The sequence below is a fragment of the Suricata suricatta genome, chromosome 10 (genome assembly GCF_006229205.1).
Source record: "Suricata suricatta isolate VVHF042 chromosome 10, meerkat_22Aug2017_6uvM2_HiC, whole genome shotgun sequence".
Lineage (NCBI taxonomy): Eukaryota > Metazoa > Chordata > Mammalia > Carnivora > Herpestidae > Suricata > Suricata suricatta.
Genome location: NC_043709.1, coordinates 61,603,187 through 61,614,825, shown reverse-complemented (window position 1 = coordinate 61,614,825; position 11,639 = coordinate 61,603,187). Strand labels below are relative to the sequence as shown.

General features: G+C 52.0%; 2 protein-coding genes across 2 annotated transcripts in view; one reads left to right on the top strand and one right to left on the bottom strand.

Moving 5' to 3' along the window:
• LOC115305660 (keratin, type II cuticular Hb6-like) overlaps positions 1 to 2,928 on the top strand; it is a 6,585-nt gene extending 3,657 nt beyond the window's left edge. The window contains 3 exon segments of the mRNA XM_029955895.1: positions 1 to 196; positions 2,016 to 2,047; positions 2,178 to 2,928. The exon segment at positions 1 to 196 is cut by the window's left edge and continues 102 nt beyond it. Of these exon segments, the coding sequence (XP_029811755.1) occupies positions 1 to 196; positions 2,016 to 2,047; positions 2,178 to 2,338 (389 nt within the window). The 3' untranslated portion in view covers positions 2,339 to 2,928.
• Positions 1 to 11,639, bottom strand: part of LOC115305208 (keratin, type II microfibrillar, component 7C-like) — a 30,508-nt gene that overhangs the window by 14,303 nt on the left and 4,566 nt on the right. Inside the window, exons 7-11 of the mRNA XM_029955494.1 lie at positions 11,443 to 11,633; positions 10,750 to 10,781; positions 10,131 to 10,237; positions 2,176 to 2,322; positions 849 to 929 (exon numbers count right to left, since the gene is read on the bottom strand). Of these exons, the coding sequence (XP_029811354.1) occupies positions 849 to 929; positions 2,176 to 2,322; positions 10,131 to 10,237; positions 10,750 to 10,781; positions 11,443 to 11,633 (558 nt within the window). The remainder of the gene's footprint in view (positions 1 to 848; positions 930 to 2,175; positions 2,323 to 10,130; positions 10,238 to 10,749; positions 10,782 to 11,442; positions 11,634 to 11,639) is intronic.

Genomic DNA, 11,639 nt, shown 5'->3' with positions numbered 1-11,639 from the left:
CCCAGGCTGAGCAGCAGGGCGAGGCGGCCCTGAGCGACGCGCGCTGCAAGCTGGCCGAGCTGGAGGCCGCCCTGCAGAAGGCCAAGCAGGACATGGCCTGCCTGGTCAAGGAGTACCAGGAGGTGATGAACTCCAAGCTGGGCCTGGACATCGAGATCGCCACCTACAGGCGGCTGCTGGAGGGCGAGGAGCAGAGGTGGGTACAGTAGCCTATTTTCTCTCCCAGCCCTTCCTGGGTTCCCAGCGTGTCATGTGCCCTCTGGCATCACTCGACTCCCATTTCCAAACCTCCCCATCATACATCTTTACAGGTAATTTGAGTAAGTCCTTTCAGTATGTTTCTAGCCTCCTTTGAATCCGTCATGCCCACCTATATGCTCATATGAGATGGTACCTTACGCAAATCTGCTTCAGAGCTAGGAGTCAGGCCCTAGTAATGTTTCCTGAGAACCCTAGTGTGTGCATGCAATTACCTCCCCTGGAAAGTGCCTTCCCCTCCTGGCCCTGTTTGCATATAATCCAGAATCCTGCTCTCTTCTCAAGACTGGTCTTGGCCCCATTCCCAGGGGGTTCGTATTTATCCTGTAATGACTGACTCAATCGGGGATTTTATGAACTCACAGTTACGTATTGCCAGTACAGTGGCCAGTCCTAAGTGGTCTTCCATTGCACTATGTGGGATGGAGGGTGGACAGATAGCAGGGGCCTTTCCCTCGAGGCAGCTGTGTCCTGCTCTAGGCATCTTTGCATATTGCCAGTTTGGAGGTGGCAGGACTCGAGAGTGACTGATTGTCTCCCATGCATACAACACTCCTAGGATGTTGCCCCTGGGTGGGTCAGGTGCTCACCCCCTGAGCCTCCTCCTTGTGTATAGTCTGGTTGCTTTTCTTCAGCAGAACAGAGTGCAGGGTGAGGATGTAGAGGGAGCACTAGGGGCACACTGTGTAGTGAGGAGATGGGGCCCCAGCTTTGGTAGCTGGAATTGAAGTGGTCACATGGTGAGAAGGCTCACGGGAAACTCAGGTAGTTGCTTTGGCCTGTGGCTTGCTGGGCCTGGGAAGTTTGGTTAGTGGACAATTTCGCAGCAAAGAATATCTCAAGACTGAGTTTGGAAGGTCTGGAGTTAGCACCAGATACTGAGCTGCCCAGACCTTCACCACATAGGGCTCATGGCAGAGAGGGGGAATCTCAGAAGCTTTGGTGTGGGTCCCCTATGACACTGGGGCATGGGGTGAATAGGTGGTGGGCTGCAGATTCTCCCCACTCTGGAAACTGACCTTGCCAACCCTTTGCCATGGTGCGAGCAGAGGGACTCCCATTCCCATCCCTTACGGAGACATGTTGCATGGGAAGGGAAGGAGGGTTGAGTGGAGTTAGGTGGCCCATATTATAGCCCTGCCTCTATTGCCGGTTATTTCCTCTCTCTGGGTCTCAGTTTCTCCACCTGTGAAATGAAGGAACTCATGGAGTCGGTCTGTTTGAAGTGGGTTCTAAAATCCCATTCATTCATGCAACAGTTGTTTATTGGGCCAAACACTGTTTTAGGCACTGTCGATTCTGCAGTGGAGTAAAGACACACGTTGTAGTGAGATGCACGTTGTAGTGACAGCAATCAGAGCAGATTTAGGGACTTAAACCTGCACCTCCTCGAATGAGTTTACAAGTCAATCAAAACCAATAGCAATAGTAGCAGCGGACAGGTCCGAACTGCTCACCATGTGGCAGGCACGAAGCCCTTATGTGTGTCACTGGATTCCACCCTCACAGGGGATCTATGAGTAGATACTCCCGATCAGGAGGCAGGTGGAGCGAGGGAGGCCAAATCCGAGATTGCTGAGCCAGCCAGGTGCACCGGGCATTCTGTCTCCAGAGCCCACCTGAGGGCTGGGCTACCCTGGCTTCCGATTGGCGCGTTTATAGCCCCTCCCCCATCAGCAAGAGCCCTCAAGAGGGCACGGACCTGGCTGTAGCCTCTGACCCAGGGCACCGACTTCTCTCTTTTCCTTTCCCAACAGGCTGTGCCAGGGCGTCGGGGCCGTGAATGTCTGTAAGTAACCCTTCCCTTCCCCCTGCTCCTGCCAGGGCGACCCCAAGCCTTCGGGGAAGGGTGTGTTCGCGACCGCCCAGCCGCCTGGCAATGGCTGTGCCTGATGCGTTCTCCCCCCTCTCCCATGCAGGCGTCAGCAGCTCCCGCGGTGGCGTCGTCTGTGGCGATCTCTGCGCCTCCGGTGCTGCCCCTGCTGTCAGCAGCCGCGTCTGCAGCGCCCCCTGCAGCGGCAACATGGTGGTGGGCACCAATTCGTGCGGTGCCTGCAGCGTGGGCTGTAAGAAGTGCTAAGAGGCCGCAGCGCCCCAGCCAGCGTGCAGCCGTGTCACCCTCCGCCGGCCAGGACCTCGATCACCCCCTCACTGCCCCACGACCGCCAGCTGTCCGCCCTCAACATCCAGTCGCCAGATGTGTACAGTCGGCAGGAGCTCCCAACGTGCTCCCTCCGTGAGCCACCCCTAGGCGCCCGGAGCCCTGTGCACCTGGGGCGGCACCTTGGCCCCTTTCCCGTAGTCTTTCCTAGTAGTGGATTTGTCGTCTTGAGGATTCACCCTTTCTTCCGCCTTCTGTGTTGTTTGCTGGATTCATTCGTCCTGACTTACTCCCTCACCTAAGCTTGCAGGGACAGGGCAGGCCGTACACTCTTCCTGTCTCCACTTCCTAGGAATATGCCAGTGTGCTTGATCCTGTGGAATGGAGGTGAGGAACACCGAGGGTGGTTTTCCTGTAACTCTGTGAGGCCCGTGACCGCAGGAGGGAAGAGCATCTCCCTCCAGGGATGCCTGCAGAAGCTTCTGAAAAACCAGCGACTCAATTGCCAGCTCATTTATTTGTCTTCGTTTCACTCTGTGTTTCCAATAAACTAACTGTAGCTGATCAAACATGGTGCCTCAGAGTCTTCAAAGTGCCAGGGCTGTCCTGTGATAGGAGCTCTCTGACAGAGATTTCCTCAGGACCCCTCCATCCACTGTGTTACTACTGACAGTAGGTGCTCCTCTCTGATCTTGAGCAACCCAAGCCTTGGAGAAACAGAAGAAGACTGATGGATGGAGGGAATCATGTAGGGTCATGGATTTCTCTAGCCCCAAATCTCTCAGCATCAATAGTGTTGACATTTTGGGCTAGAGCACTCTTGGTTGGGGGGTTGTTTTGAACATTGCAGGGTACTTAGCAGCATCACTGGTCTCTACCCATGAGATGCCAGGTGCCCTCTTCCCACCCTATCGACTGGGACAACCCAGATGTCTCTAGACATGGCCAAGTGTGCCATAGGAGTTCTCCACCAGGGTGATTTTGCCATTCTGGGGCCATTCCTGGAAGGGAAAGAGCATGAGGAGAGGTGTGAAGATGAGAACAGAAGGAAGGAGTGTGAGACAAGCAGTGTGGGGAAGAGAATGGGCATTGGGTTTGGAGTTAGACAGACTAGGCTTGTAACTCGGAGTCCTGACTCTGTCATTTCCCAGACATATGACTTAGGGCAAACTGCTTCCATGGTCTGAGCTTCCGTTTCTTTCTCACCCCTCCAAGATCCCCCAGAGTTTCATGATGTCATGATATCAGCTTGAAGTTCAGGATCTCACTCTTTGGATTAGATCCAGGTATGCACAAGGCTCTTGGAACATGGTTCCTTTGTTACAGCACCACCACGTCCCTGCCTCCATTATGGTTTATCTCAAGCTGAAGACCTGTGAATTAAGAATTTTTATGTCTCCCACACACCTGTCATGCAATGGTGAGATAGGGGTGGGATAGCCAGAGTAGGCATTCCCATTTAGAGGGAGGAAAAACTGGGGGCACTGAGAAGTCCCTGATTCTTAGCAATTCCAAGTACGGTCAGGCCCTGCTACCTTCTCCCATTGTAGAGTGTCATTAGTGCCCACTTTTGCTCTCTAGAAGTGGTCCTCCTCTGTTCTTGGCTCTATCCTTTGGGATCTTGGCTCCATTTTCTGAATTATTCTTTCTTTTACATGATAAGTGGCCCATATTTTCTTAGCTTGTTTCCTGTCTGTAAGAGGTTGGGGACCAGAGGCCATTTTTCATCTTGAACGATCTCCATTCCTTTTAGTGAGAACAGCTGTAGTTCTTTCGAAAATGTTGTTTCTGGCGTGCCTGGGTGGCTCAGTCAGTTAAGCATCTGACTTTGGCTCAAGACATGATCCTGCAGTCTGTGAGTTGAGGCCCCGCATCGGGCTCTGTGCTGACAGCTAGGAGCCTGGACCCTGCTTCAGATTCTCTCTCTCTCTGCCCCTCATCTGCTCATGCTCTCTCTCTCTCTCAAAAATAAATAAACATTAAATTTTTTTTTAAATGTTGTTTCTGGTGTATCAAATGATGACAGACTTTGCTGGACAGAAGCATCCCCACAAATCTCTTTGAGATAGACTCCTCTCCACCTTAAGCTAAGAGTCATGATGTTTTAGAACCACACCGAAGATTCTTGGGAACACCGTTGCTTAGCAGAGAATATCAACGATGGTGCCTTTCAGATGCTTAGAAAACTTTTGGTCCACAGAGTGAGTCTAAGAGGCCATGAATTAAATCTTTCTGATATCTCAGCTCACTGCTATCACTCAGCACTTTCTGATATCTAACAGCCACAGTATTTGTCTGCCTTTTGCTTGAGAGCACGGTTTACTGGCAGGACATTTAATTTGAACTTTTTTTCTGCAGCCATTTCTTACTTCGAGAACCTTTTGCTGACTGGAAAGACTCTCCTTCTGAATTGTGCTAAAAAGCTGAACATTTCCCTCCACAGCCCATCTCTGTCTTCTTGTATTTTACCGTAGGCAGCTAGGAGAAGCCGATGGCACCTTCATCGTTCTACCTGGAAACCCTAGCCAGATCCCCAGATCCATAGATGTCCTTTTTATCTTCTTTGTCGCCACAAGCAATAGTACTGTCAAACATGTCACCACTCCATAATATGGGTCACCTTTTACAGCATCTAATGATAACTTCTTCGTTGTCTTATTTGCCTTTCTCTAATGGTCTCCTTGAGGAGTTCAGACTCTGCCTGGTGCCTGGTCCCAAAACCATTTGTGACTGAAACCAACTTTGTTTGTCCAACATGTAGCAAAGCTGATCATTGAGACACTAAGTGCGTAAGAAGGAAAAGGATTATTCAAAAGGCTGCCAACTGAGGAGACAGGATGGCAAGCCTCTGATTGGCCTCGGTGAAGGGGAGAGAACAAGTGTTTTTACAACCATAGGAGTTGAGGTTATGTACACATTAATGGAAGGGACAGGGCCTTTGTGACTATTCATGAAAACACATGCAGCACGTGCCCCAAGCAAACATACATGTAATGTACATCCCATGTTCACCGGGGGGTGGACACTTGGCATCAGAAGGAGGCAAAATTCAGCCCCTAATGTAAGAGGTTATTTCAGGACAAGGAGCAGGGACCATGGGCATGCTCTGAGAGCAGGTATAAACTGGATGGGTTCATTGTCTCTGGTAAGAAATGCAGGGCATTGCCTGTTCATAGGCGGAACCATATGAGTTGACCTTGAGTCCCGGTTTCTGCAGAGACAGCTAGCGTTATCTGTTAGTGAGATGGGAAAAGACACAGTAGCTGATTAGGGAGGAACAGTTCTCTGAAAAACAAGCTTTTGACTTTTCTCTCTCCTGGTTTGACAATGCTACAGGTCTTAGGTGTTCTTGCGGTAACACCCTGATTCCATGTACAGATTTCTTCTTGACTTACCTATTGCTATTCACAAAGTATCCCCAAACTTAGCGGCTTAACACAACAATATTTCTGATAATCCCTGGGATGAAGCCTGGATGATTCTTTTGCTTCATATTATTGGCTGAGGCCTCAGGGAGGCCCAAAAGGCTTCACTCATGTGGTTGATATGTGGTGCTGGCCACCGGCTGAGAGCTCAGCTGGGGCTGATGGCCAAGAGCCTCTGTCCCCCTACATGTGTTGCCAATCCTCGTAAGTCCTGGGTGCAGAAGCCCAAACATGTCACTTCTGCCATATTCTATTGGTCAAAGCAGTTGTGGGCCCAGCCCAGATCCAGGGGAGAGGCAATGAGGATGGATGAGGAGTGGGTGCCATGCACAGAGACGGGAGGAATAGCTGGGAGCCATTTCCGAAGACAGCCACCACAAGAGGATTCAATGAGACCATGCAAATAAAAGTTTAGAGGTAGTGTGGCACATGCTTGACAACCGCCATTTTTATTGTTGTTATTACTGCTGCTGTGGTACCGTAACAGCACAGCCTTTCAAGCCTCTAAACAGCAGGAGATAAGGTAGGGTTGTAGAAAAACCTGGGTGTTACAGGGCACCTGGAAGGCTCAGCTGATGAAGTGGCCGAACTTCAGCTCAGGTCATGATCTCATGGTTTGTGAGTTCGAGCCTTGTGTTGGGCTCTGTGCTGACAGCTCAGAGCCTGGAGCCTGCTTCGGATTCTGTGTCTCCCTCTCACTCTGCCCCTCCCCTGCTCTCTCTCTCTCTCTCACACACACATACACACACTCTCTCTCTCTCAAAAAATAAATAAATATTAGAAGAAAAAGACTGGGTGTTGAAAGTCTGGAATTTTGGGGGTTCTTGTCCTGGTTTAGTCACCAAGAGTGCATGGCCAAGACTTTTTAGCTTTTGGAACCTCAATTTCTCCATGTTTTAGGGTGATAACTGAAGGAGCAGTTGCTCCAGCTGCTGGGCAGTGCTGGGCAGATGCTGAGGGACTATTACTCTGGGTATGGTCATTACCACAGCTGGCCTCACCTCAGGCTTGTCAGCCCACAGGGGTCTGACATCCAGATAGTTTATGTTCCTTGTGGTCAATGGGAACTTTCTGGAGAGGAGGCACGTGGCTCTCTGGGAAGCCAGAATTGGCCTCTGCCACCTACCTCTGCATGATGATTTGAAAAGTGCCTGGAAGGAAGTAGGAATGAGGAATGATCACGGGTGAAGAAAAATTTCCTGGGATGGAGTTGGGGGTGGGTGTAGGAGTGGGCCGTGGAGTACAGGAAGGGCTCATCTCAAACTTTCTGAGGGCACAGAGGAGGAGGGGATTGCTCTCCCCTCCTCCCCACTAGCCTTAGGACTTATAAACTTATGAGAGTTCCTGGATTTTTCCATGCTCTTTCTCCAAACCACCTCTTCATATGCTCTTCTCCTTGTCTGGAGCACACCTCTTCCTCTTGGTTAACTCCTTACTTATGCTGACATTTTTGGTGTAAGATATAGCCTTCCTGGAGGACAGGCATCTGTGATTGTTTCCATCACTTATGAGAACCCTGGCTTGTATAACAGTACTTGGTACATATTAGATACTCTATAGTTGTTGGTTGATTGAATAAATGAACTTCTTCTCTTCCTTTAAGTCTTGGTTTCAATATTACCTTCCTTAAGGAGGTAACCAGCTTTCCCAGGTTAATAATCCTCCACCTATGCTCCTAGTACCAAGGCCCAGGACTCTTTGTGGTTGCACCTATCATCGATGGAGAGGTGGCAGTGGTGGCGAAGAAGGTGGGGCTCATGGACCCAGAAAAGGAGGCTTTAATAGACAGAGAGTATGCAACATCTGTCTTGCCTGGTGCCTTGAGCTGGCAGGGTGGAAGGAAGATGCATCCCACCCGGAGGCATGGAGTCCTCCTGGGATCCCCTGGGGCACCTGGATGACATCGCAAAGCTGGCAGTCCTCACAGTATCCTCCTTAAGTTCCTGGGAAGGGAGTGTTATGATCCCAGAGCAGAGCTCAGGGTCACTGACCAAGAAGGTGAGAACAGGAAAGGCCTTTGCCCAGGGGCTCTTAGCCAGAGGTAGGGAGGAAGGTAGAGGGGACGGGGAGTGGGGAGAGGCACTGAGATCAGTCAAATCCAGATATACAGGATGAGTGCACTGTGTTCAAGAGTCTGGACTTCATCCTGATGGCAGTGGGGACCCACTGAAAGATCAGACTTGTGTTTTATAAAGACCTCTGGCTGCTGTATGGTGTGGGCTAGGAGAGAAGGCCAGCACTCCAGCCAGGATGGGGTGAGGGGGTGGAAAGTGGGTGGTGGCAGCAAAGAGAGAGGAAAGGGATGGATTAGAGGGGTACTTATGAGGCAGAAAAGGAAAGCACTTGGGGGGTTAATTGGTTTTGAAGGTGAGGATGCAGTCATAGGGTGATTAGAGCTCTGGGCAAGTGTGTTAATGATCTTGACAGAGGACACAAGAGGAGGCTCCGGTGGAGAGTGAGTTCAGCAGGAAAGCCTGGTGGGTTTGAAGAGTCTCCAGAACTGCCAAGTAGAGATGTCTTGTAGGAGCTGGGGCAAGTGGGTCTGAAGCTGGGGAGTGAGGTCAGGCAGGGGTGGGGGGGGAAGTCATCCAGACTCGGAAGTGCGGTTGGAGGATTTTAATCAAGGTGGCCATTAACTGTGGTGGTAACTTCAGGCCAGAGACTGATGTCATTGCCCAGGCAGTGTGTTCTGAGAGGCGAGAGAGGGACTCCGAAGCACTGGAAAGTTCAAGGGCAAGGTTGTGTGGGTGGGGGACACGAGCCAGGGAGCAGGATGGCCTGGGAGCAGCTGAGAGCCTGAAACAAGGCAGAAGAAGGCAGAAGAAGACAGTGGAAGGCCTGAGACTCAGGGATAGGGAGGAACGGAGGGCCACAGGGAGCCTAGGGGCTTGGGCGAGGAATTGAGAGGGCCCCAGGGATTCCAAGAGGGAGTGAGGGAAAGTATCGGGTGCTTGTAGCACAGCTTGAAGAGATGGGTGGAAGGAGCAGGGCCGGGAGGAGAGTGGCCAGCATGGGGGCTGGGTAGGGCTGGGGCAAAGGGAGAAATGAAGAGGGTCAGTGAGAAGGAAGGAGACGGCATGGAAGGGCTGGTGCCTGAGGAGGACTATTCCAGGCCTGGCTCTTCCTGAATTGGTTAGAAGCCTCCCAAGCTTCTCCTCCCAAAAAGAATTCCTTGACTATTCCTGACCGAAGGACAGGAGAAGTCAGACCATGCAGCAGGGCAGAGGAGGGAGCCCTCTCATCCTTGAGATTGAAGCTCTGAGGCGTCTGAGGATGAGGGTAGTGTGGAGAGGAGCTAAGAAAATGAGTAGGTGGTATCTTCTTACCAGCTACAGGGCTTTTGAATGAAGACGCTGTCCTAGGTGCTAAAGATGTGTGTGTCTGGGCAGTGGGAAGGATGGGCAAGAGGTGGGTGTCAAGGGTCTCATCTCCCCTTGTTTGATGGGCAGCAGAGGGAATGGGATGGGGTGGGATCCAAACTGACACAGGGTGGCCACCTGAGGTGGTTGCCGCTGTGGTATGTGTGTGTGAGTGTGTGTGTGTGTGTGTGTGTGTGTGTGTGTGTAGTGGTGGTGGGGAGGGGAGAGAGTGAGGGTGTACCAAGAAATCTGGGTGTATGTGAGGGAGAAGGAGGCTAGAGCCATCTCCCCCACTGCCTTCCAGCAGACCCCATCACCTCCTTCGGATCCTTTTAGAACCAGTCAGGGGAATAAGTCCCAAATTACCTCCCACTGACAGGTGTGATGCAGGTGCAAGGTGCTGGGGACGCGGTCAGCACTGCCTGGCCAGGGGAGGATGGCACTGTCTGGGGACAGGCCCTGCAGGTGTCTAGATAGCCGAGATCTACCCCAGTCTTCAGAGGTCCCCTTACTGGGCCAGGGCACTCACTGGTCAGTGGACATGGGCTCACGCCAAGGAAGATACCACAGCACAAAAAGCAGGTCCTCCAGTTTATTGGGAAAATGGGAGAAAAGAGACCAGAGAGGCAGGGGAGGCATCCAGCAGTGCTCCTGCCAGGGAAGGAGAGCTCTTATTCCTGGGAGGGGCCAGAGGCCAACACAGCGGAAGGGAAGGGTCCATTCCCAGGCAGCAGCCCCCTCCGGGAAGACAAGATGAACAGAGGAGTGGCTGATGGGAATGAGCTGCATGGTGTATTCTCAGAACACGAGGGAAAGAGCTACCGAAGCACCGCTGTTCTCAGCTGGAGGTGGAGGCAGGGCACATCTGGCAGGCAGAAGGGGCTTCTCTGGCTCTCTTGGGGCCACCTAACACCTCCCCAGTCCACAGGAGCCCCCTCCACAGGTGGTGTTGAGCTGGCCACAGGGCGCGCACATTCCAGTGCTCACCGCCAGGTTCCCAGTGCAGGGGGCGCTGCACGCGCTGCCGGTCACAGGCCGGGAGCCGGACACACAGAGGTCCCCACAGACGACCCCACCCCGGGAGCTGCTGACGCCTGCAGAAATGAGGGCAAGTCAAGAGGTCTGGATGGTGGCCACCCCATCTGGCAGGTGGCCACCCATCTGGCCACCTTCCTTTGAGCCCTCTGATTTGCCTAACTCTCAAGGGAAGGATGGACACAAAGGGCCTTCAGCTGCATGGAAGGGAACTTCATCAGAGAGCCAGGAGCCCTGGGTTCTGAGACTAGTTCTGCTTTGTGACCTTGGGCAAGTCCCTTCCTTTTTCTGGTCCTCAGCTTCCTCACCTATACAAGGTGGTGGTTGTATTGAGTGACATCTCAGGTTCTGTCCTGCAGTGACCTGTTATTCCCCTACCCCATTTATTCTGTCCAGTTCTTCCTGCAAGCTAACCATAGTCTCTCCTGCTGCATGACCAACCTACTACCATTTACTGGGAGAATTATTGGAAATGCTCCCCCCAACCCCACCAGTGTACCTATATACTCATAGCCTGGAAATTCTCATTGCCCAACATAAAATTTTCCCTTTCAGGGCTCAAGATACTTACAGACATTCACAGCACCAACACCTTCACACAGCCTGAGTGGAGTAAGAGAAAAGAAGTCAGAATAAGGTCCGCAAATTTCCTGTATGCTGGAATAGATCATCTCAGGTCTCTTTCTGGTCTGTATTTATTCCCTTGTATAATTTTTAAAAAACATCTTCCTGGCCATTGCAGTAATGCCAGGCCGCACTATTTGGCAAGCAGAGCATGGGCTAGACTTCAGCTCTTATTTGCTCTTCAGCTGGCTGCCTTCGTGCAGTGCATAGCTTGAACAACCATACATGGCATACTTGGGTGGGTTCAGCTTTAGGAAAGGGAAGGCTCTCTTGGCAGTTTCATGAGACCAGTGTCACAGTTTGGCCTGCAACTCCACCCTTGGGGCAAGGTAACCTCCTAGAAAATAGGCAGTGAGTGGGTTTTCAAAGAGTTGAGGAAGGAATAACTTGAGGATGTTCTAAACTGAGAGAATGGGTGTCTTGGTTCTGGACCTGGGTTCTCTAGACCTCACAGTGACACTGGCCTTCATTTTTCTCTCTGCATGCAATGTCCAAGATCCAGTCCTTTGAAATCTGGGACTCCTACACTCCAGAGTCTAGCTTGGGGTCAGTTCTTGGGACTGAGACTGGGATATGGAGGAACCAAAGGTGGGCAGGTGTATGCAAGTGCCATTCTTGGGGCAGCTGGGTTGGGCCCTACCTCTGCTCCTCGCCCTCCAGCAGCCGCCTGTAGGTGGCGATCTCGATGTCCAGGCCCAGCTTGGAGTTCATCACCTCCTGGTACTCCTTGACCAGGCAGGCCATGTCCTGCTTGGCCTTCTGCAGGGCGGCCTCCAGCTCGGCCAGCTTGCAGCGCGCGTCGCTCAGGGCCGCCTCGCCCTGCTGCTCAGCCTGGGT